The sequence below is a fragment of the Podarcis vaucheri genome (genome assembly GCF_965113315.1).
Source record: "Podarcis vaucheri genome assembly, chromosome: 7".
Lineage (NCBI taxonomy): Eukaryota > Metazoa > Chordata > Lepidosauria > Squamata > Lacertidae > Podarcis > Podarcis vaucheri.
The window spans coordinates 27,200,477-27,225,329 of NC_138765.1; the positions used below are offsets into that span (position 1 = coordinate 27,200,477).

The window sequence follows — 24,853 nt, forward strand, 5'->3', positions numbered from 1 at the left end:
TCCTATATTTAGCCCAGCCCCCTAGTGCTATTTTGATTCCACGGCCGTCATTTGTAAGTGACCGAGTGGCCCCTCCCCTCTCCAGCACGCCTGCGTTATTTCGCCCTCTTGCCTTCCTTCCGCGTCAAACTTCTCCAGTGAGTGCGAAAACTTTTACTTTATTCCGCAAGTACGTTCCCGCCTCTTAAAAAACACCAAAAGTCACCCAAAAACCAACAACTACAACTGTCATAAAACCAGATCCGGATCCAGCTGGGTCCGTTTCTTGCCCCCCCTCCCCCGCGACTCCCCGTTTAAATATTTTCAGGCGCTCGCCTTCGCGAAGCGTGGCATAGGTTTGTTTGTGTTTTTTTGGGAGAGGAGAAGCCATGGGGCAAGCGGAGGAGCTGATCCGAATAGGCAGAAAGCTGGATAAGATGGTGTCCAGGAAGAACATGGTAAGAGAAACGGTGTGCGTGTTGTGTTTTCGCTTTGCTTGTGTGCTTTCTGTTTTAACTCTGCTTGAATTCGCAGGAGTCTGTCGCTGGCACTGGAAGGTCCCTTTCGGGTTTGAAGAAACAGTTGCTTTTAATGTGGTTTCCTGTGGTTTTCTCACTGATCAGCAAACTTTTTGCAAAACCGTCAGAATCGAAGGAGGTGCAGCTGCAGCGCTCAACAGTTGCGGGGCGGGGAAATCAGGTTTTAAAAAAACCCTTGCAGGGTTTGCGTTACAGCTGAGAATCGTTGTGCTCTTTAGGTGACCCGAGACAAGCAAAAATGTATTATTTCCTGTGTTTGCTTTGCTTAAAAGCTAGGTTCCCACCCCAAAAAATCTGGGGAGTAGTTTTGTTTTCTCTCTCTTCCTCACCCCGACCTCAATCATTTTTGTGAGAGCTTCAGTTTTCTTTCAGGGACAGTATCCCCCCCCCCTTGCTCCTGCAGATCTCCAAGTGGCCAGTCCCTAAGAGGATTTGGAGAGAAGGTATGTAGACAACAGGTGTTTGGCAGGAGCCTGGCAATGTAAATTTAATCTTTGCCTGGTGTCTTGCTGAAGGAATGGCAGCAGAGAAGTAAAAATAATGTATGTTGTGCAGGAACAGGGGAGGAAAAGAGGACTCCCAGCTTTGCCTTCCTCCTTCCAGCTACATGGGAAGATATGTGTGTGTGTGTGTGTGTGTGTGTGTGTGTGCAGGTGCAGCCACAATTTAAAGGCTGAGAAATAAAGTTACACGCCACTCCAATCTGCAAGCGGTGAGAGACTCCAAGAGTTTCAGGGTTTGGTTTCCTTAGAATCATAGAGTTGGAAGGAACCAACTTTTATTTTATATACTGTGATCTTTTTATGTGAACTGCTCTGAGACCTCCAGGTATAGGGCAGTATATAAATTCAAATAATAATAATAATAATACAATGCATGAATATACAGCTGTCGTTTATGGGGTGTGGCTCAAACCTGTGACCTTGGTGTTATCAGCCCCACACTCTAACCAGCTAAGCTATCTTTGGAATGAAGGTCAGTAGAGATGGTGGTGCCTTTGGGACATGTGGTTTTATTTGCTCATATATGCAACCTGAGCATAAGATAGAGGGGCTCATGACATTAGCACCCCGGCAAATTTTACTTAAGAATAAGTTTGCTTTGAATCCAGGGCATCCTAAACATCCTTCTATGTCTCCAGCTTGCTTCCAGCTCACTCAAACAACACTGGCTGTGGTGGTGGGGAGAGGCCCAATGATTTGTTCTATGGCACAGAACAACTTCTTTGCTTATGCTAATTGTGGTGCTTAATTCGCCAGCCAAAGCCATTACCAAGACGAAGGGGCTGCTTTGGCAAGCTTGCTCTTGGACATTACACAGACACAGAATCCCAAGGATTGGAAGGGATTCCGGGCATCATCAAACTCATAACAATTTATTAGTACAATTGCAAATGCAATTGGGGGGTTTATGTGCTATGTTGTACCGTATTGGGTAGATGCGTCACCTGTGATGGACATAGGGTTATGTCTTTAATAGTAACATTTGATTAGGTTATCTGTATTTTGGAAGTGAGCTCCCGTTGTTTGGTCCCTGCTCCTGCCCACCTAGCAGTTTGAAAGCATGCCAAGTGCAAGTAGATAGATAGGTACCACTCTGGCGGGAAGGTAAACAGTGTTTCCGTGCGCTGCTCTGGTTCGCCAGAAGCGGCTTAGTCATGTTGGCCACATGACCCGGAAGCTGTCTGCGTACAAAACCAGCTCCCTCAGCCTATAGAGCGAGATGAGCGTGCAACCCCAGAGTCGTCCACGACTGGTCAGGGGTACCTTTACCTTATTTTGCAAGTCATTTTGAGACATTCTGGGTCCATTCAAATAACCGCTTACTTGAAATCCAGCTGCTGTCTCGCTGCTAGTTTCCGAAGACACATTCATAGACACAATCCATATTGACCCTGTTGCTTCTTGACAAATGTTGCTTGATTTGTAAACCCCTCCCCTTTGCCCAAATCAGCTTCAGTGCAACTAGAAAACCTACGCTGAATTCACTTTATTCTTAAGAACAGCATGTTCAGTTAAGATGGCTGTTGCCCATGCGCAGACGAGAGTACATGCAAAAATGCGTGCGCATGCGCAGATGATAGCATCATGAATAGAAGTTCCATGTTGCAGGGGTGGGGAAAGGAAGAAGGTCTTGTTCATTGGGTGAAGACACCCCCCCCCCCGATGTGAACGCGTTGGGTTGGGAGAGAAACTTTCTGTATTTTAAGCTGCTAATGTGAATGTAGAATGTAGAGTTGGGACCCCGAGAGTCATCTAGTCCAAGCTCTGCTTAAAAACCTCCAAGGAAGGACTTGTTCTATTTGGTGGGAGATGCAAGCTTTCCCATATCACTTGGCTCTCCAAGGCACAGCTATGGAGTTGAAAAGCTAGACAACGTCACCGTCAATGCTTGTTTACTCTGCCATGTGTGGCAATTGCGCATTGGCTTCTGAAGCTGGGTGTGTTGGTCAACCTGATTGTAGCATTTTCCTTTTTAATGATTAGGTCACTCACATGCGAGAAGGGAATTGAACTGAGTGCTAGCTTTGTTTTAAAACGCACCCCAATGGGTAAAATAGGGATCTAATGGGGAGAGGGAAGGCTAGAAAACGAGGGGTGTGCTTTGTGGATTAGGGACAACTAGAGGACATGTTCTTGCTGAGGAGTTTGGGACCCCTCCCAGCAAAATGAGCAGGAGGGTCCCTGAATGTGGCAGGGCTGGTTTACCACTGTGGGTGGGGAGCCTCAGAGCCGGGGGCCAGACGTGGCCCTCTCTGCCTGGCCCTTGGCTGGCTCTCCCCAGGGGTCATGCCCTCTCTCCCCAGACCTCACCCCTCATCGGCCTTGCTTTCACACCCTCCTTGAGCATTTTTGCAGGGCTGGGATGCTGATAATGACTGCTCCTTGCCTGGATGGAGGATAAAATGGCCTCTCTGTCCAGCCCTTGGAATTTGGACCCCAGGCCACCCCCCTCGCCTGTCCTTCTGCACACCAGAGTGTGTTTGCCCTGTGAGATGTGTGCTTGAACTCCAATCAAGTCTCTTGCTTGTCTGCACAGAGGACAGAGAAGAGTGTGTGTTCAAAGGAAGCTAGCCCCCTTGTATAAAGGCAAAATTTGCATTTGTTGCTCCACCCACTTTTGCCACTGGCCCCGCCCACCCTTGGCAGGTCCCTTTGGAAGGTTGCCCAGGAGGAAATGCAGCCCTTGGGCTCAGCCCTATAACACCATATATGCCCAGAGTGGAGAGGACACAAGCCCACACAGTGCAAAATTCTCTAAGTGCACCGCTGTCCTTGCATTATCTTCCTGTGGACAGGTTCTGATGCATTTACTCGAGAATGGACACATTCTTTTTTTTAAAAAAAATTGTATTTATATCCCACCTTTTCCCCCAAGGAGCTCAAGGTGGCATAAGTTATTCTCCCCTTCTTCCATTCTCCACAAGAACCCTGTGAGGGAGGTTAGGCTGAGTGGGGATTTGAACCCTGGTCTCCCAGGTCCTAGTCCGGCACTCAAACCGCTACACCACCATAGAGTTGGTGTAGGTCAGTGGATGTTTTGCCATTCTTATTTCACTTGAGCGGTCTGAGGATTTTGTCCTTTGGCTCCCTGGCAGTACTCAGCAGAAGGTGAACCACGGAGCAAGATTTGCACCTTGAGTTGAAGTTAATGTTTGACTTCCCTTGCAAACTTTGCTCTAGTGTGCAATGACTGTGAATAACTCCTCCCTACCCTCCTCTGCCAGATCTCCTTCAACACCCACCCCTCCACAGACTTAAGGCCAATATTTGAAGGTTCTGCTGCAACCACTGTAATTGTGCAGATCATGCTGGCATAGAGGGGGAAAAGGCTTTCCTGCTTTAGGGAGACTCTGACCTGGGAAGGGAGCATGAAGAAACAGGAATCTGCCCTATACTGTGTCAGACCCATTGGTCCATCTAGCTCAGTATTGTCTACACTGACTGGCAGCAGCTCTCCATTTGGAGCCTTGACATCTGGAGAGAGGGGATGTGGCTTAGGGAGAGACCCAAGGGCCAGTTTGAGAAGCTAGGTGGGCCACATTTGGCCCTCAGGCCTGAGATTCCTCACCCTTGCCTTAGGGACTAGAAACCTGAGCACACAATGGGCAATTTGAAAGAAAGCTCAACCCCACCACCAGAAGTATTAAGGGTGCACTCACCCCTATTCTAACTATGCAGGGATCTAGGAGTTTACTGATGTCTTCCCTTCCCTGTATAGAAGTATTAACAGCAGAGAGAGGCACCTCTTTGTCAATAATAATAATAGTAATAGTAATAGTAATAGTAATAGTAATAAATTTATTATTTATACCCAGCCCATCTGGTTGGGTTTCCCCAGTTGCTCTGGGCGGCTCCCAACAGAATATCAAAAATACAATAGAACATCAAATATTAAAAACTTACCTAATAGACGGGTGCAGAAATCAGAAGCTCTGCAGTGTAAAATGTTTGCAGTATGTATGTTTGTGACATCATCTTGGAGAGCAATGGAAATCAATTGGTGACTCCCTCACCCACCCATCACCTGCGAGAGAGTTTTTGTTTTCTCAAAGGCGAGAGAGCCCATTGCTGCCTGCTTGGGCTGCTGCGGCCAATTGCAGAAGTTATTTGAGACGCAGACAGACGTTCCGTTGACAAGGAAACAACACTTGACTTTTGCAATGTCAGGTTTCCACAAAAACCCATGGTGGTGTCAACACTTTCCCCTGAAACGAATTTCCAAATAAGGGTCTGCCTGCTGGTGGGGGGGGGGACAGGGACATGTTGCCCCATGTTCTTGCAAATGGTACGTGTTGGCCACAGATACCTCCAGCCCTAATAATTATTTAATAATAATAATTTATTATTTCTACCCTGCCCATCTGGCTGGGGTTCATTCATTGCAGTGTGCCAAATTCAAGCTTGGGCTGTGCCACTGGAAACCTGCCACCTAGAGTTGATTTGTATTGGCATGCCAAAATATGCATAAGTTGAAAGGTGGGTAGCGCTGTCATGATGCATGCAGTCATTGCAGTCTGGCTCCATGGCAAGCACTGGCTGGTTGTCTGTCTGTGGCTCCCTTTTGACAACCACAGTCAGACACCAAATTGGCATGGTCTCAAGCAGTGTCAGGAGTGAGCCAGCAATATCATCAGATCATCATCTGAAGCCCATCTTCATGTCCAAAATGTGGCAACACTATAATGGGCCTTTTCTGTGGTGGCTCTCCAATTGAAGAATGCTCTCCCCCAGGGAAGTTCACCTTTGTTCCATACCTTTAGGCACCAGGCAAAAACAATCATTTTCTCTCAGTGGCAAGAAGAGCAAGAGCAGCTCTAAGGGGCTCGGGTGGTTTGTTGTGGGCCTCTTGCTTGAGCCATGAACCTTAGAGTGTGTCTGCTGACTCCTGGCTCCACCCTTAGTGACCACTGAGCGCATCCTCCCTTCAAGCAGGTATGGGGGGCCTTTTTCAATTCTAGAGCACCACCTCCCCTTCTGGGCCGCCTTTCTGGCACCAGCAATCAGCAGTGAGCAGGGGTAAAAGTGGGTGGAATGGAACAAACGCTCATTGGGCTGACATTCCCTTCTCTGTCCTCCATCCAGGCAAGCCAAACTCACGATCTGAGTTCAAGGATGTGTCCTAGCCAGGAAACTCCCAAGCGCCAGATACAACGGTCTTGGAGGGCTGCATCTGGCCCCTTGGTCTGAGGTTCCCCACCCTTTCCTCAAGAGATTGTCACTACAATAGGCATATTGCAGGAGACAAGGAGAACATATTTTAAGGCTTTCTAATATTCCCTGTGTGTGTTTGTTTTCCCCCTTCTTAGGAAGGAGCTCTCGACCTACTGAAGAAACTGAACAGTTGCACAATGACCATCCAGCTGCTGCAGGTATTTGAATTCTGGGGCATAAATACTCTGGGCCAATGAGGTGCTGTCTGGACATTTGCCTCATCTCAAAAAGGGTGTTGGGGGAAGTTCAGAAAAGGGCAACCAAGATGATCAGGGGGGTGGAGCAGCCCCACTATAGGGAAAGGGTCCAGCATTTGGGACTCTTTAGAGAAAAGGTGAGGAAAAAGGTGGCATGGTAGATGTTTCTAACATAATTCATGGCCTCGAGAAAGTGGATGGGGGAAAGTCATTTCTTCCTCTCTCATAACTTGCATTGACATCCCATGAAGCTGAATGTTAGAGGATTTGGGACAGATACAAGAAAGTATTTCTTCGTGTGGTGCATAGTTAAGCTGTGGGCGTCATGCCCAGAAGGGGCAGTGATGGCCACAAAACTGGATGACTTTGAAAGAGGATTGTGTGGCAAGTTCCCGCCCGCCCCCCAGTGGAAATAATGACACATGACACAATTATTAAGGTTAATAGGCTAAATAAGGCCACAGCTTTATTGGTTACAGGTGATGAGTGGTATTGGCGTAGGCATTGGTCCTAACCGACTATATCCGACTTCAGCCCATCCGCTTGAAGTCCGGGAAGGGTTAACCACCAGTAGGGGGAGTCCTGCTGATGCACATCAACTAGGAACTCCCCTGGGGTCACCGATAGGGGGTGTGCCTTAGGCCCTCCCCTCCCCAGGCTTTGGACAGGGCCACACACCCCGGAATCCTTTATTGGACTACCTTTCAATATGCGGGGCAGGTGATGGCGCTACCTCCCCTCTTCCATCTACAGAACTATACCAATGCCTAACTGCCAATACCAAGAAAGATGTGACGATTTGCTACGAGGTAGGCGAAAACCAAGTGGCTGGTGCCAATTTGCCAAGTGGAAAAATTCCTGCCAGGCCCCTCAATGGCGACCAACCAAGGTCCATAGCAAGGTCAAGGAATGAAAACCTTATAGGGCAGGGAAAGCAGGAAGTGCGTCCTGCTTTAAATAAGGCAGGCCACACCCCCAGAGCCTTCCAATTGGCAGGCCAGGAGGTGATGCGGCCGGAAATCCCCCCAATCGCGTGCGGGGAGGGGCGTGAAGCTCGCAACCCCACCTCCTCCATATTGCGGAAGTGGCTTTGGACAAGTTCAGGGAGGATGAGGCTACTAGCCACGATACCTACACTCTGTCTCCATGGTCAGAGGCTGTTATGCTTCTGAATACTAGCTGCTGGAAACCACAGTGGGAGAGAGTGGGTTGGCTGCTGTGAGAACAGGATACTGGACTAGATGGATCATTGGCCTGACCCAACAGGCTTTCCTTATGTTTGCTGGAGCACAACTCCCATCATCCCTGTCACGCTGGCTGATGCTGAAGGGAATTGTAGTCCAACAGCATCTGGAGGTCACTGCTTTGGCTTTGCAAGGTCAACTCTGACTGACATGGGCCCCTGAGTCCTCCAGCTGTTCCCTGGTCCCTTTTAAGTTGGAGACGTGGCAAAAGCGTTTGCTCTGTCCCTGAGAGCTCTTGCATAAACGGCTGCTGATCCCTCTTCTCTGTCTCTCAGACCACAAGAATTGGCGTGGCTGTCAACACAATCCGCAAGCACTGTGCTGACGAGGAGGTGGTAACTCTGGCGAAAATCCTCATCAAGAACTGGAAGAGGTTGTTGGGTAAGATTGCATTGCTGTGGGTGGCAAAAAAATGCCAGCAGGTTCTCTGAGTATCACCATTAGAAAGCTGCTTAGACTTCAAGAAAACCGCATTAGCTGAGGGTGCTGGGATTTGTGAGGCCTTGTGCCCCAAGGGAGCACTGTAGAGCAACGACAGGGAATGTGTAGTCCTCCAGATGTAGCTGAACTTCAACTCCCATCGTTCCTGGTTCTTAGCCATGCTAGCTTTGGATGACAGGGTGATTCTGGGTCAGAGAGGCAAGAAAATGAGAGCCCCGGCGCTTCCATATTGAGACATTGGGGACTAGTAGGATGCAGAGTATACATAGCTGGGGTGACTCTCGGCTGATACTGTGTGGGTGTTGCACATCATACAGGTGATGGTGTGAGAGTGAGGCCCAGGCAGGTAAGTGTGCCTATTGCCTTTCTCCAACACCGTCTGTGCATATGTAGCCACTCTCTAATAGACAACCAAATAGTACCAGTGGGGCTGTGGTTTGCCCTTTTGACCATGTATGTTTCTTCCAGGGAAGCAAAATTGGAACTAAGAGCTTCTCTCATAATCAGTAACTAACTGGGTGCTGCTTTTACAAACTCTCACAGAGACAGTATGACACACCAGTGGCGTTTGGTTGGTTAAATGTGTACAGGAGTGTTCCATTACGACTCAAGAGCATAGCATTTTCTTATGCAACTACAGTAATAACAGCTATTGGAGAGTTTGGAAATGTGTGCTATATTCTTGTAGGAGTTAATAGACCTGACGGTTACTGCTGGAAATACTAGCGAAAGATAGTTGTTCATCCCACACTTTGTTTTGGAGAGTTACCTCCTGGTTTCTTTTTCTTTTTTTATTCAGCCGGTTTATTCCGACCTGAAAAGACTGGTTGCAAAGGATTTAGTTTGTATTTTAAAGTGTGGCTTGCTTTCAGAAGCTGAGGGTCAAAAAAGGGATCTAGGTTTTTAAAGAAAACAAACAAGCAAACAACAAACAGAACACCCCATTTTAACAACAGCAGTTCTCGCCACTTGCGATTCCCGGGCACTGGAATAATAATAATAATTGTTGTTGTTATTTATTTATTTATTTAACCCTGCCCATCTGGCTGGGTTGCCCCAGCCACTCTGGGCGGCTCCCAACAGAATATTAAAAACACAATAAAACATCAAACATTAAAAACCTCCCTAAACAGGGCTGCTTTCAGATGTCTTCTAAAAGTCAGGTAGTTGTTTATTTCTTTGACATCTGATGGGAGGGCACTCCACAGGGTGGGTACCAATACTGAGAAGGCCCTCTGCCTGGTTCCCTGTAACCTCACTTCTTGCAGTGAGGAAACCTCCAGAAGGCCCTCGGAGCTGGACCTCAGTGTCTGGGCAGACTGATGGGGGTGGAGGCGCTCCTTCAGGTATACTGAGCCAAGGTATGCATTAAAATTTGAACTGAACTAAATTTTGTTCCCCTCCTTGGTTAGGCTAGGGATGGTTGTGATTCAGTTTGTGCTTTGTTTCAGAAAGTACGAAACCAGTAAGTTTGACTTTATATGCGTGCTGAATCAACTCCCCCCCCCCCAATCCCTACTCTTTTGTAAACACGCACCAACACTTTGAATTGTGCTCGGAAACGTACTGGGAGCCAATGTAGGTCTTTCAGGACCGGTGTTATATGGTCCCAGCGGCCGCTCCCAGTCACCAGTCTAGGTGCCGCATTTTGGATTAGTTATAGTTTCCGGGTCACCTTCAAAGGTAGCCCCACGTAGAGTGGATTGTAGTAGTCCAAGTGGTATACAGAGGTATACTGCCTCCAACAGTGGAAAGCATCACTGATGATTTACAAGTCCTGTCTTACCAAGCAGAACAACAAAGGAGACTGATGATAAGCATGCAAGGAGTTGGACATGATTGTTCTTGTTGTTTTAAATGGAATTATAGCCATGGGGCAAATCTGGATCACAGCGGGGAGCTTGTTGTTGTTGTTCCTCTCTTCTTCTTCTATTTATAAAAACCATTTGCCCTTGTTGTGGTTCTGATCAAAATCCCCAGCCCCAGCTGTGACTGCTGTTGACTTTTTAAAAATCATGTAATTATTAACTTTAGTTATCAGCATCTCTGCCTTGGTGTGTGCTGTTAGGGGTTTGGTGGAATTTAGTTGCAACTGCTTCAATGTAAAAATCCACAACTCCTCAAGTCCCGTTGAATTATTACGATTTCAAAAACATTGCCACCCTCCAGTTTGCAAGCATATTTCCCCATTTGTGGGGACTTGAAACTTTTTTTTTTTGGTGGTATTGTAGTAAGGTTAAAGCTTACTGGGATATGATATATAATGAATTGAAAAAGATGTTTAAAATAACATTTGTAAAAAAAATAACCTCAGAAGCTTTCCTTTTGGGAATTATAGGAGTAGAACTACCTAAACAGAATAGAAATTTATTCATGTATGCGACTTCAGCGGCAAGAATGTTATTTGCCCAAAAATGGAAAGAAGAAGTCCTGCCGAAAGAAGAATGGATACAAAAACTTATGGAATATGCAGAAATGGCAAAACTTAGCAGAAAAATAAAAAAATCAAGATAACAAACTTTTTATAAAAGAATGAAAATAGTTTATTGAATATTTACAAACACACTGTAAGATTGGCAGGATTATTGTAATAACCTGAAGTTTCATAACAGTATATATTTAAAGTAGATGAATAAAAAAAAGTTAATTTGGAATATGCAGGAAATGTAAGAAATAAATTTAAGGAACCGCAGAAAGAGGAGGAAGGAAGTTGAGTTTGGAAATGTTGGAATGATTGTAAAACTATTGAAATGCATATAACTGAAAATCAAATTATTATTTTTAATGAAAGTTTTTTTAATTGAAATTTGAGATGCTCACAAAGCAAGTAGAAGTGTGAGGGTGCTAGAAAAATATCGCAGGACTTACTGTATATGAAACTACTAAGGAAACTAGAAAATATAGAAGACTTTACAATATTTGATTGTACCTGGATGTCCCATTTTCTCTCTTTTAGAGTCGGGGAAGGAGAAGAGTAAAAAGGGGAAAGAGAGAGACAAAGGGATTGATAGCCCTGGCTGGAAAACCGAAGACACCATTTCCCACCCTGTGAATCTCTGCAAAAGTTCTAGTGGAAAACAAAAAGACCGGTATTCACATGTTAGGGCCATTCACAGCTTTTAGTGCAAGGAGGTGCAAATGTTGATTTGAATCGGGTCCAGTTGTCTTCCCTCTAAAAAGCGATTCTGTTGTAGATATCACATTTCAAAGTCAACACATATTGTTAGTGGTAAAATTCCTGCTACACCCCCCCTCCCAGTTAGCAGGTAACGAAAGGAAAGGGAGTTGAAGGCACTGGATGCAGGAAAAGCAACAGAAAGAACAAATTCTCAAAGTACCAAAAAGGTTACATACCGTAATTCGCAATGCGTTAACAGAATTAAGAAATTTCTTCACCAGGAGCAATACTTCTTACCACCACTTCTAACTAGTTGCAAAGATATACCTCTGTAGCCTTCTTTGCTTCTAGAATTTAGCCAAATTTTTAAAGTATATATGATGATATAATTTGCTCTATGCTACCCTTGGATTCCTTTGATATGGAGGGCAGTCTAGAACCGTATATGTTGATGACGAGCAGCAGCAACAATAGCACAATATTATTATCCCTAAGAGTGACTTTTAGCATCTGTGGCTGGTTTGTATTAGGGAAAATTGCTTTGCAAAAATCTGTAAACAGTCGTACCTTGGTTTTCAAACAGCTTGGTTCTCGAACGTTTTGGCTCCCGAAGGCTGCAAACTGGAAGTGACTGTTCTTGTTTGTAAACTATTTTTGGAAGCTGAACATCCAGCAGGGCTTCCGCGGCTTCCAATTGGCTGCAGGAGATTCCTGCAGCCAATCAGAAGCCGCGCTTTGGTTTCCGAACGTTTTGGAAGTCAAGCGGACTTCTGGAACGGATTCCGTTCGACTACCAAGGTATGACTGTATTTGGATGAATCTGTTGATGAAATTTCGGGATGCTACAGGCTGATGTGGACGTGGAGAACTGAGTTTAAGATTGGAAAATGAGAAACTGAAATGGACAGGTTTCCCCCATCCCTACTCAAGAAATTTAAGTTTTATATGAGTCTCCAGGTGGAAGGCTTAACCAGAATGAAATCACTTATATGTCACTCCTATCTATTTTTAAATGGGATAGCCTTGAAGGGCAACTGTAGGGACATTTAATTGGGCCTAAGCATATGCAAAAGTTCCTGCCCAGTTTCTAGGGTGTTTCTTGTTTTAACCTAAGAGACTACATTTTGTTAAGCAGGCCCTCCCTTCACCACGGTGTTCTCTGCTTGTGCTTGGAAAAATGCCCAGCTTGTTTGCCAGGCCCTGTTTAGTTTCACTTTCCACTTCAGCGCCTGTAAAAGCAACTATATCGCTTATTCTGTGTCATTTGCAAAATGGTGGGGTGAGCCAGGATTGTCCCTGGACCTTGTTAACCACCGTTTGACAGATGGCAGAGCTGCTCTGCACTGATAGATTTGGGGAATGCTCTGAGCTCCGTTAAACAGAGAGAGGTTCCAGTGTTCTTGCTGCTACCCAGTTTGCTGCATATGATGAGCATCAGATAGGTAAAGCTTTGTTTTACAATTGTCTTATGGCCGGTAACCAGGTGGCATAGAAAAGATTCAGGGCATGGATCCACAGAGCTTTATTTGCAGGGCTGTGGCTGCCATGTTGGGATTCCAGACACGCACGAAGACTAGGGTGCATTCTTCTTATGAGCTGCTCATTTTATCAATTTCCACAGGTGCTGCAATGTAATGCGAGAAAGGCATGAGCCATTTTAAAAAAATAAGATGAAGATTTCTGGCTAGCCATATGCTTGCGCCTTCTTCCTGCCCCATAGCAATACTGCTTTTCGTTTAGTGGTAATGCCAAGGCAACACTATATTGCTCTGGGGATTTTCATGTTAGGACGGAATAGTGCATCATTAGCACTATTAAATATCAATCAAAGGGGAAAATACGCATGTGGGTTCCAATGCCACAGCTTGGGAGTCAGAGGTGGGTCTGGGGTATGGACCAGTTGAAAACCACTGTGCCAGTGTACATTTAATGCACGTTACTGATATAAAGTACTAGGGATGCGGGTGGCGTTGTGGGTTAAACCACTGAGCCTAGGACTTGCCAATCAGAAGGTTGGCGGTTCGAATCCCCGCGACGGGGTGAGTTCCCGTTGCTCGGTCCCTGCTCCTGCCAACCTAGCAGTTTGAAACCACGTCAAAGTGCAAGTAGATAAATAGCGGGAAGGAAAACGGTGTTTCCGTGCACTGCTCTGGTTCGCCAGAAGCGGCTTAGTCATGCTGGCCATATGACCCGGAAGCTGTACGCCAGCTCCCTCAGCCAATAAAGCGAGATAAGCGCCGCAACCCCAGAGTTGGTCACGACTGGACCTAATGGTCAGGGGTCCCTTTACCTTTACTGATATAAAGTAGGTGCACATTTAGAATTCATATGTTGTGGAAAGCAAGCCAGCTAATTTCCCCATCCAAATCAACCCAGATAAATTGTTCAATTATTTTGCACCCTGTTCCAGATCACCCCAAATCTGTTCCTCTTCTATTCATTTAGCTCCAGTTAATTTCCCCAAAGAGCATCCTCCATATCAGTTCAATTCTCTTTCAATTATTTCTTTTTTAAAAAAGGCATTTATGTACTGAACATGCTCTAAGCAGAGAATAATCATACAAAGGCTAAAGCAATTTGAAATTCCTCATAAAGCTGAACATAAACCTTAACACCACCTTATGTTGCCTGCTGGACTAAGAAAGTCTTTGGCAGGGCTCAGAGTTAGCTCCCCTTATAGTCTATGATAGGTTCGGGAGGTAAATTCTGCCAACTGGAGAAGCTACCTTTACTGCCAGCACAGACACTGAAATGCATGATGCTGGAGATGGCAAACTGAAGAATGCCAAATTCAGGCAATCTTACATCATGCTATGTCTCTCTATGCAGAGATCCCAGAAGTGCTTCAGCTACATCGAAAAAATCCCACTTGGAACCTAAAAAAGAGAGGTACGTGTCCTTATCTTTCTTCAGTGGATCTCATAATATTTCAATTTCCTGGGAAGCAATCTTGCCAGTGGAGACTGATCCCTTAGGGCAAGGGGCTCACTGCCCCACCTCCAGTCTACCATCAGCCAACCCCACCCAACTGCACTCTTACCTGTGACCAGTCCAGGGGGTGGCACTGCCTATTGGCTTCTTCCTCCTCCTCCTCTTCGGTCCCATTGTTACCCTTGCAGTACTCGGCAGGGAGGAGGATGGGGACAAAACTAGACTTGGTTGGCTCTGCCTATCCTAGGCTCTCGCTCCACCTACTTTTTGGCTCCACCTACTTTAGAGGGACGCAGGTGGAACTGTGGTCTAAACCACTGAGCCTCTTGGGCTTGCCAATCAGAAGGTCGGCAGTTCGAATCCCCGCAACGGGGTGAGCTCCCAATGCTCAGTCCCTGCTCCTGCCCCCCCAGCAGTTCAAAAGCACATCAAAGTGCAAGTAGTTAAATAGGTGCCGCTTCTGCAGGAAGGTAAACGGCGTTTCCGTGCGCTGCTCTGGTTCGCCAGAAGCGGCTTAGTCATGCTGGCCACATGACCAGGAAGCTGTCTGCGGATAAATGCCAGCTCCCTTGGCCTATAGTGCGAGATGAGCGCGCAACCCCAGAGTCGTCCACGACTGGACCAAACGGTCAGGGGTCCCTTTACCTTTACATCCTACCCCACCAGTTCCAATGGACACAAAGTCCAGGCATCCATTTCCCATGTTAATGTTAGGGGGTGGAGATTGCATAACTCTGCAATAGGATACGTGCTTTACCTGCAGGAAGCCCCAGGTTCCATCCCCAGCACCTCCAGTTAATCGGGTAGGAGATGATGGGGAATAATCTGCCTGAGACCCTGCCAGTCAGAGTGGACAACACCAGGCTAGATGAACAACAAAGTCCAGTCTGGTGTAAGGCAGTTAGCATGTGTTCCAAGCTAACAGTCTGGCAATTCATAGCTCTCTTTTTTGCACTTTGTACCCTTTTTCCCCCAAAAAAGAAGAGACTCCGAAGACTCAAGATCTTCCACCTCCACTGCTGCTTCCTCCTCCTCTCCCAAGAGGCTGTCAACGGACAGGTAAGCTACTTGGTCAGCTTTGCTGACGCTGCATAGCTGGCCTTTTACATGGCGCCATTGCTAGCTTTGCAAGCCCAGGAGCGCATTTATCCCTGCTCTAGTCCATAGTGTTCAGAGAAAGTGTTTGACTGGTCCCCTGAGAGGATGGGCGGTTTCCTAGTCTAGTCCTTCCTGGTTCTTTATTTCATACGTTACCCTTCATCTTCCTTGAAACAGTGAGCCAAGAACTGCGCTAATAAACAGGATCCCATCCGCAGCATACATTTGAAGCACAAGTATACTGCTTTAACACTCATGACTTCCTCAAAACATCCTGGGAGCTGTAGTTTATCCCTCACAGAACTTCACTTCCAAGCACCTTTAGCAAACTACAGGTCCCAGAATTCCTTGGTGGAAGTTTCACGTGGTGCAGTGCTGCTTAGTGCAGATGGGGCCATTAAAAAGAACTAAACATTGTATACTGAGGATAGCGGCCTGGGGTTAATGTTAATAAAATTTAACTGTACATGGGAATTCCCCCACTCCCATTTCAGTGAGTGTGTTTGGGCATCTTATTTGTTGCACCTCTTTGTCTTCCTTACAGGAGGGCCTCCACTGGTTCCAACCCAACTGCATCTCCTCCCGGGTCTCGGAAGAATTCTACCGATAGCAAAGAAGAGAGGTATGGCTGGGTATTTGTGTGTCCTCCCCAAGTGGGGAGGGGGAAGATGAAACTGGATATAAAGATCCCCTAGTGAGCTTCATGGCTGAGTAGGGATTTCAACCCTGGCCTCCCAGAGTCTAGTCCCACATTCTAACCACAACACCACCCTGCCATGAATTTGAGCCATGAAGAAAACATTAAGGAGAGGCTGGCTGGATCAGACCGATGGTCCATCTGGTCCATTATCATTTCCCCAACAGCTATTAATCAGATGCCCCTAGGAAGCCAGTTATTGCTTCTCCTCAAATGGTATTTTTTGTGAAATATTCTGCCTATAGAGATCTTCTGTTTCCACCTTTAAACAGCTGTTGAAAACGTTTCTGTTCTGCCAGGCTTATGTTGGCAATTAAGAATATCTCTCTCCATAGTATTTACTCAATGGTCTCTGATTTTAAAATATTTTAATGTATTTTTATTATATATAAATATTATTGTATACGACTTTGATATTTTTTTTACACTATAGTGGTATAGATATTAGATATTTGTATAAATAAGTAAAATAAATATACCAGAAGGATGCCTATGTCCTTCAGGACTAATAGCCGTTGGTAGCTTTGTCCTCCATGAATTCGTCCAAACTCCTTTTAAAACCACCCAAGTTAGTGTCCATCTGTTGACATACCTTGTGGCAGCGAGTTCCATAAGTTAATGATGCACTTTTTTGAAGAAGTGCTTCTTGTCCTTTCTGAATCTCCCAGTTAGTTTCACTGGGTGGCTCCCCTGTTCTAGCAATGGTGGGGGATTACGTTATTGCTAGGAGATTTTTAATAATAATAATAGAGAGGAGCATTTAGTTGTTCATTTTTGTGTTTTTATATTGTAATCCTCCCTGTGATCCTTGGATGAAGAGCAGTATAGAAATTTAACCAATGAAATGAAATGAAATGTTATGTAAGCCCCCTATCTCTGGTCTGGAGTGGTCCAGGCTAGACCACAGACTGCCTCAGTAAGAACTAGGCTTAAAAAGAGAGCCTACCTTAGGTAGGGGGGACGTTCTTCATGGTGATGAACGTGCATGGTTCATCTTTTGCAAAAGACCTGTTGTTTTCTGCCCTCTTCAGATCCCACAGCAAAGCTAGGCCAGATGTGCCCAAGACCCCAACCAGCCCCATCACTCCGACATTTTCATCTTCTACCTGCTTCTTGGCATCGTGCTACCTGACAGGAGACTCTGTCCGGGACAAATGCATTGAGATGGTCTCCGCAGCTCTGAAAATGGATGGTGAGAGGCCAGTATATACCTCTGTGGCTCAGGAAACTTTCCAGCTGGGATGGGGAAGCAGAGGGCCTTCAGATGCTGTGCAGGTCGGGGCGATTTTTGTTTTCACATTTTCACTTCTTAAAATATGGCAACCCTAGGTTAGGGAAGCAATGGGGAAATGCAGATGGAATCCAGAGAGGAAAATATTGAGCAAACGCCTCATTGAGCAAACTGAACAAAAAACAGTGTGTAATTCAAGTAGAAAAACAAAACCTCGAGAGAGGTTTTGTCTTTCTTAGTGCAGACCTTGTGCAGAGGAAGGAGACATTAACACATACACAGAGGAGGAACTCCCTCAGAACTACCAGGGCATGAGCTGCTTCAGCAAAAATCCTGCCACTTATGCTAACAAGAATTAACTCCTAAGTTGCACACAGAATGATCTCTTCTGTTCCGCTTCCTTTTCTTCTCAGATGATTACAAGGAGTTTGAAGTCAATTGCGACAAGATGGCAGCTGAAATTGAAGATCATATCCTTTGGATAGGATGGGTTCTGTGGGCCAGAGCAGTGTTTTGCTATCACTCACTCCGGGGCTGTCTTTTAGTCTTACTTTCCCATCTATAAAATTGGGATACTGTTGCTGATCCCAAGGGTTCTACCTTACAAATCGGTTTTATATCTATATATATAATATGAATATGAAGTACTGGAAGCGCTTTGTAAACGGGCTCTATGCATAACAGTATTGATTCTGGGCTCCAAAACAGATGAATAATAATAATAATAATAATAGTATTTTTTATTCGTATCCTGCCCTCCCCGGCCAAAGCCGAGCTCAGAGCAGCTAACAACAAGTAAAAATAGCACAGCGTACATAAAATCACACAGCCAATTAATTAAAATACATTCTAAAATCAATTCAGAATCGACCATTGGGTTAGAGTTCTATGAGGATTACAGAAGGAGAGAGGAGGTCAGACTGTGCCTTGGCCAAAGGCCTGGCGGAACAGCTCCGTCTTGCAGGCCCTCCGGAAAGATGTCAAGTCCCGCAGGGCCCTAGTCTCTTGTGACAGAGCGTTCCACCAGATCGGGGCCATGGCTGAAAAAACCCTGGCTCTGGTTGAGGCCAGCCTAACCTCCCTGTGGCCCGGGATCTCCAAGATGTTTTTATTTGAAGACCTTAAGGTCCTCCGTGGGACATACCAGGAGAGGCAGTCCTGTAGGTGTGAGGGTCCTAGGCTGTATAGGGCTTTAAAGGTTAAAACCATGAGAGATTGGATCTCGTGATACACATGTGCAGTGGAGGCTGGCAATCAGGGTTTGGGGCAGAGATCTGTTTCATTGCCTCCTACCTGAAATCCTTTTCGCTAGCGATGCTGAGGATTGAACCCAGGGCCTTCCCCACACAGAACATGCGCCCTGCCAACTGAGCTCTGTGACCCATTTTATTCTGTGTATTATCCTTTTTGCCCTTCTTCCTTGACGCCTCCACATATCTACCAGGAGCTGAAGGGCACTGATATGAAGTACCGCAACCGCGTGAGGAGCCGCATTAGCAACCTGAAGGACCCCAAGAATCCTGGCTTGCGCCGAAACGTGTTGTCCGGAGCCATTCCGCCCAGCCTCATTGCCAGGATGACGGCGGATGTAAGTTGGGAGGAGAAGGAACAGGATGGGCTATAACTTTTTACATCCGTGGCGGGGAATCTCTGTCCCGCAGGCCTCCTTAGGGGCATGAGGCCATTTTGGCCAAGCCTCACGTTTCCTTCTGCACACCTGGCATATATGGGATGTCAGGTGTGAGCAGGTAAAAAGATGTGACTGGGCTGAAATGGGGATTTGCAGGGATGTGAATTGATCTGTCAGCCTCTGCAGTCTCCTGTGTGTTGGTCTTTGCTAGCCCTAACAACCAGCTGATGGTTTGGCCTTGCAAAGCGCTGTGGCAAGTTTAGGACTGGTAAGGCAGAAAGTCTGCTCTATCTAAGTAATTAATTGCAGGAAATGGCCAGCGATGAACTGAAGGAGCTGAGGAACGCCATGACCCAGGAAGCCATACGAGAGCATCAGATGGCGAAGACTGGAGGCACCACAACTGACCTCTTCCAGTGCGGCAAATGCAAAAAGAAGAACTGTACCTATAACCAGGTGAGGAGAGGTGGGCTAGGCTATTGGGCAAGACCTATCAGGCTGGGCACGTTCACATGGTAAAAAAACAACAACGAATCCCTCTGTGCTTCACAAGAGATCTCTGCAGTCAGCGAGAAAAGGAATGCTAATGATGTTAACTTACACATTGTACTGTAGATATAGTCAATTTCAGGAACCGCAGAAGAATGTGAGCAAGATCTCTACCCCCCTCCCCACACACGTGTGTGTGTGTTCAGTGTTTTTTTCTGGGGGGACACATACCCCTAAACATTTTATGAATCTTTGTACTTTTATCAATTTACTGTATTTATTTTCCCCAAGATGAACTATAAAAAAGTGATTTTTCTTGAGTCAAAATGAGAGTACAGTGGTACCTCGGGTTAAGCACTTAATTCGTTCCGGAGGTCCGTTCTTAACCTGAAACTGTTCTTAACCTGAAGCACCACTTTAGCTAATGGGGCCTCCTGCTGCCGCCCTGCCGCCGGAGCCCGATTTCTGTTCTTATCCTGAAGCAAAGTTCTTAACCTGAAGCACTATTTCTGGGTTAGCGGAGTCTGTAACCTGAAGCGTATGTAACCTGAAGCATATGTAACCTGAGGTACCACTGTACCCCTAAACATTTTCCGGGGGGCGGGGGGAGCACTGTATATGTTTACGTGGCTATTGCCATTTTGGCTATTGCCTTCATTTGCTGCTCTGGTAACAATGAATGGATGCTGTATCCAAGGTGGCAGTTATAGAGCTTTGAGGATGGCACACTTAGAATGGCTTCATTCATCAGAGCCAAGCAGTGCTGGTACCGTCCTCCAGGCTGAGGCCATGCGGTCTTAAGGTGCCTGGTGTGTACACCATAGTTGTATGCTAACATAGCTGGATCTGTTGGGATCTCTGCAACTATTGATAAGACTGACAGGCTGCGGTTCTCAGAACTGAAATTATTTGCTCCGTTGTTTTGGTCAGGATTGCAAATTTGTGGTTTCTAAAACGTGTGTAGATGGGTTGTAGTTTTACCCATGTACTGGATATGACACCCCCCTTTTTTGCACTTGGATTATATTGTACGATGTGTAGGTGGTGTTCTCTCTCAAGTATATCGTCTTTATATACCATTTAATGCAAAAAATGGGCTTCCAAGTGGCTTGCAGATTATAAAAACCAGTTACACAAACATATAAAAATCCATCATTCCCTTTAAAGCAACTTTACAATTAGAACAGGAGTTTTGGGTTGAGAGATCAAGGGAATGTCTGTGTAAACAGATGCAATATAATATAGATTGATATATAGCTATAGGCATTCTGTGTGTGTTCCCTGCCAGGCTCTTTGCTCTGTCTTTGGACTAGCAGAAGGGGCAGAATGCATAGCGAGCAACTGTGCTTAATTTATGTAATTTATGCAAGTTGCAGAATCCTGCTTTCCTTAGTGCAAGATTGTGGCTTAAAGCTTAATGTGCCCAAATTTGATAGTGGCAATGAAAATGCTGGGATTTAGTTGTGAGGATTAAATTTTGGAAGCTGGGGCCTCTTTGCTACTGGAATTTGTGCTCCAGTTTGCTCCGAAAGGCAAACACCCAGCTCACAGCTGACTTTCTCCTTGCAGGTGCAAACACGGAGTGCTGACGAGCCAATGACGACCTTTGTGCTGTGTAACGAGTGCGGGAACCGCTGGAAGGTAGTATTCCCACCCCCACCCCACCCCAAATAAGTTTTTATCTTTGCACATTTTTGTGTGTACACATCATGCCTTAAAATAGGCATTCATTTTACATTTTGGAATTCTCTCAAAATCTGGCTAAAATGGAAGGATAACTTCATTGTGATCCATGTATCGATTTGGGAAGTTGGAATGAAGTTCGCTTAAAATGCAGGCAGAACAAAATTCCTGAGCATCGCTACTCATGCCACAAAGGGAAGGGGTGTGTATGCCTTCCCTTCCTAGCATACCAGCTTTACCTCTGTTGTCCCTTCATGTCCATGCGAGGACAACCCATTTAGATATGGCCCAGGACCCCTCAAATTAAATCCCAGTGTGTGTAGGTCAAAATCTCGCGGCCCAATTCCTCAACCAAATCTGGGGAATGACCATGTTGGTGCTGGTGAATTTGTCTTTGTGTGGACACCTGGGGATGTTGAAGGTGAGGCAGGTGGGGCTTTCCTGCATGCAATGTCCCAGAAGATCCAGCAAGGTTCAGAGAGTGTCCTTTCCCCTTGCAGTTCTGCTGATGTTCCTTGATGGATGTTCCAGTGATGGAAAGATGATGTCCTGTCGCAGTCGTTCAAAAGAAACTTTGAACTATTCACTGAAGAAATAACAGCAGGAAAGTGGAAGGGGTGCACATGAAAGGTGGAAATGCTGGACCCTTAGGGGTGAATTACTTAAAAGGAGTGGTGATGGTCTGTTGTTAATTCAGGTGATGGAATGATGCCACTATTAGGAAGGCCGTGTTCTGCGAGCATACTGGGCTAGTGCAGAATTTTGCTTGAGTGCGGAATTCCACCTTCTGAGACTCCACATTTTCGTTATTATAAAAAGTTTATACCCCTTAAGCTTTGAAATTGCATGTGTGGGCAATATATAATGAAAATCTCTGAAGCCCGGGAGTGGATGAAGATTCTTTGTCTTCAAGATATGGCACATCAGTAGCCTGCAAAAGGTCTTCCTTCCTCTGCCCAACTTGCAACACTTCCTTCAGATCACAGAACCCAGCTTTTCACGATACATAATTTAGATCATTTTTTATCAGCGTAGGATACAGTTCTGACTGCAGCCCATTAGCTTATCGTGTGCTGTTGGGGGATGACCTCTTTCAGAGGATTCAAATGTCAGATGTGGCCCTCTGGGCCTCTCCATGTGGCCCTTAGGCCTCCCCCTTATTGTGCCTCCTTGAATGCTTTTGCCTAACTGGAGTGTGTCTGGAACTGTTAAATGCTCTCTTGCTTGACAAGATAGAGGTTGGGGAACCTTTGGGTGGCTTTCTGTACAGGAGGATTAGCCTCCTTTACTCCTAGCAGAAGAGGGAATTTTCAGCAGACGTAGTTTCTCCCTCCCCTGTATGACAAGCCGTCACCTGCCAACATCCCCTCATTCCCTCTCCTATGAAGCTGCCTCAGACTGAGCCAGACCTTTGACCTGTCTGGCCAGAGGGCTGCTTCTTGCTTTGGCTGGCAGTAGCCACTTAAAGGCTTTCCCAACCCTTTCTACTTCCAGGGTCCCTTTAACGGTGATGGTGGGACTGTGCATGTAAAGCTTTGCTCTGCTGCTGAGTGGCGGTTTCCCCTTGCGTCTGGTCACCATGGAAGCAGGAAGGTGGACACATAATGCTTTTTCAGAAGGGTTCCAGGCTCTAGCTCTAGGGCAGAGGTTCCAAAGTGTGGCACCTGAGGGTGCCGGTGTGCCAGCCGTTGCCTCCTATAGTGCCCACGAAAGGTCTTTGTAAATATCCTGTAAAAAATAATAATAATACCACAGTACACTAGTGATTGCTTCCTCTTCCTGCTCACTTCCTGTTTGTACAGGCTCGGCCTCTCTTTTACTAAACGCACCGCCTTAAACATGCCCACTTGCCATTGGATGCCTGATTTCCTATCTGTTCTGAATGGGGTGGTTGAATGCTCTTTTAGATGTTGAGGCCATTTTGCCATCCCTCGGTGGCAGCCATTTTGTGACGCGACGGGCCCCCATGGCAGCCATGACACTGTCTCAAGATTTGTAATGTACCCACTGGCTGAAAAAGGTTGGTGACATGTACTCTAGGAGAGGTAGCCATTGTGGATGGGGTCAGTCATTACACACGGCAGATGGCGTTGGCTGAAGATTAGAAGCATCTTTCGGCAGAGTGCCCTGTGTCAGGAGCCCACTCATTCATTCCCCCAGTCATGAGAAGGGATCCCAGAGAATTCAGCTGGAAATGGATGTGGGAATTTCTACTGTTTCTTGGCACGTTTAGAGCAGAAATAAATCCAGCGACTACAGGTGGTTTTCATTCACAAAGTTCCGGTTTGTTTGTTCTTAAAGCCCGCAAGTGACAAGTAATTAATGACTTTAAAAAAATATATTTTGTTTTGACATTTCCTGTACATTGAAATGATGTGGAAAGTAATTATATAGTTAATTAAATTCATAATGTAAAGGATTGTGTAAATTACATTAATTAGCAAGACAAATAACATAGAATTGGGCAGAAAATGAACTGTAGTGGAAAGGAAATAGCAGTGTTTGCAATAAAGGTGGGTTGGAACGCAAACTACTGCCTTCTTGCGTCCCTAGTCCTGAGCTTAACTGGGAGCAGCCCATTTTGATTTCCCAAAATGTCCCAAATCGATGCTGTAACAAGTGGCCTGGGGCACTGAGGGGAACCCAAAATGGCAGGTGACACCACAGTCAATCCTGCCAGATAAGCCTAGGACAGGTGAGTGGACTGCCCTTGGAGTGCTTCTGGTTCTGATGCCAGAGAAATGAAAACTGCAACAAACCTGGGAGTGGGAATTCAGGGTAATCCATTTCCTATTTCTAAGAACGTTTGATGTGTCCTTAATGCTTTTGAAGTGGAGCAGGTACGTAGCTTATACAAACCAAATGTTAAATGATGGCCCTTGTACGTTAGTAAACTCTTGAATGCTCACGCATTGCTCTGTGTGTCCATTCTGGGATGGAAACAGAATATGGTGTTTCTCCAGCAGAGTCATACCAAAATTTTTGGGTTACAGCAGGGGCAGGGAACCTGAGGCCTGAATGCGGCCCTCTAGATCCCTCATTCTGGCCCTTGGGCCTCTCCACAGGTCACACCTCCCCCCACCCTTGCTTTATACCCAGAATGCCTTTTGGCTGCTGGGATGTGTCCTTGAACTCCGACAATGCCTCTTGTTTGTCATGGAGGGAGAGGTGTTTGTGTGTGTGTGTTTGTGTGTGTGTGTGTGTGTGTAAGTAAACTAGCCCTCAACTAAAATGCCACAGGTTGATGCCAAACGGGTGTTTGCTAGAGTCTTGAAGTCTTCTATAGAAGCTATATGGGGCTCTTCTGATCTTTCTCTCATGCCTGAACTGGGTGATATGTTGTGCCTGAGCCACGAGGAGGCAGTCCAGGTCTGTCGGCTGCAATTTTTATTCTTATGGAGAATATTGTGAGAGGTTTGTCCCACACTCTGTTTTCCATCTCCACCTCTTGCAGAGCAGGTGTGCTTATAATAATAGTAATCATGATATGATGGTCATGATATGATTTCATTTGCAGCCCACCTGCCTTCCAAGATCCCGCACAAAGGCAGTGTGTGTTGGGTCTGCATTGCCTCATCCCATCCAGGCACCAACCAGCTCTAGACCTGCTTAGCTTCTGCAAGGTTGCGGCCCCAGGTGTCTTAAGACTATGTGATGATCATCAACCACAAGCCACCTTATTTCAAGCCGGACCATTGGTCCATCTAGCTGAGTATTGTATACACTGACTGGGGTTCCCAGCCCTACCTAGAGATGTCGGGGGTAAAACCTGGGACCTTTCTGCAAGCAAAGCAGACACACATAGTCACTGAGCTATGGTCATTCTTGCAATTCCTCAATTCATATCTCTGCCCCCTTTAGT

General features: G+C 46.0%; 1 protein-coding gene across 1 annotated transcript; it reads left to right on the forward strand.

The window, feature by feature from the left end:
• The first annotated feature begins 107 nt into the window (after positions 1-107).
• TCEA3 (transcription elongation factor A3) lies at positions 108-23,903 on the forward strand. The gene is made up of 13 exons (XM_082231838.1): positions 108-437; positions 6,328-6,390; positions 7,949-8,054; positions 11,071-11,203; positions 14,062-14,121; positions 15,145-15,222; positions 15,806-15,883; positions 16,990-17,150; positions 17,603-17,658; positions 18,622-18,777; positions 19,129-19,275; positions 20,878-20,949; positions 21,492-23,903. The coding sequence occupies exons 1-13, from the start codon at positions 369-371 to the stop codon at positions 21,498-21,500; spliced, it is 1,188 nt and encodes a 395-aa protein (XP_082087964.1). The 5' UTR covers positions 108-368; the 3' UTR covers positions 21,501-23,903.
• The last annotated feature ends 950 nt before the right edge of the window (positions 23,904-24,853 follow it).

Bases quoted from the DNA above. Each gene is read 5' to 3' on its own strand.
- TCEA3 (XM_082231838.1), top strand. From the start codon at position 369: ATGGGGCAAGCGGAGGAGCTGATCCGAATAGGCAGAAAGCTGGATAAG. The intron at 6,391-7,948 runs GTATTTGAATTC...TCTGTCTCTCAG, and splicing joins TGACCATCCAGCTGCTGCAG to ACCACAAGAATTGGCGTGGC. The intron at 15,884-16,989 runs GTATGGCTGGGT...TGCCCTCTTCAG, and splicing joins ACCGATAGCAAAGAAGAGAG to ATCCCACAGCAAAGCTAGGC.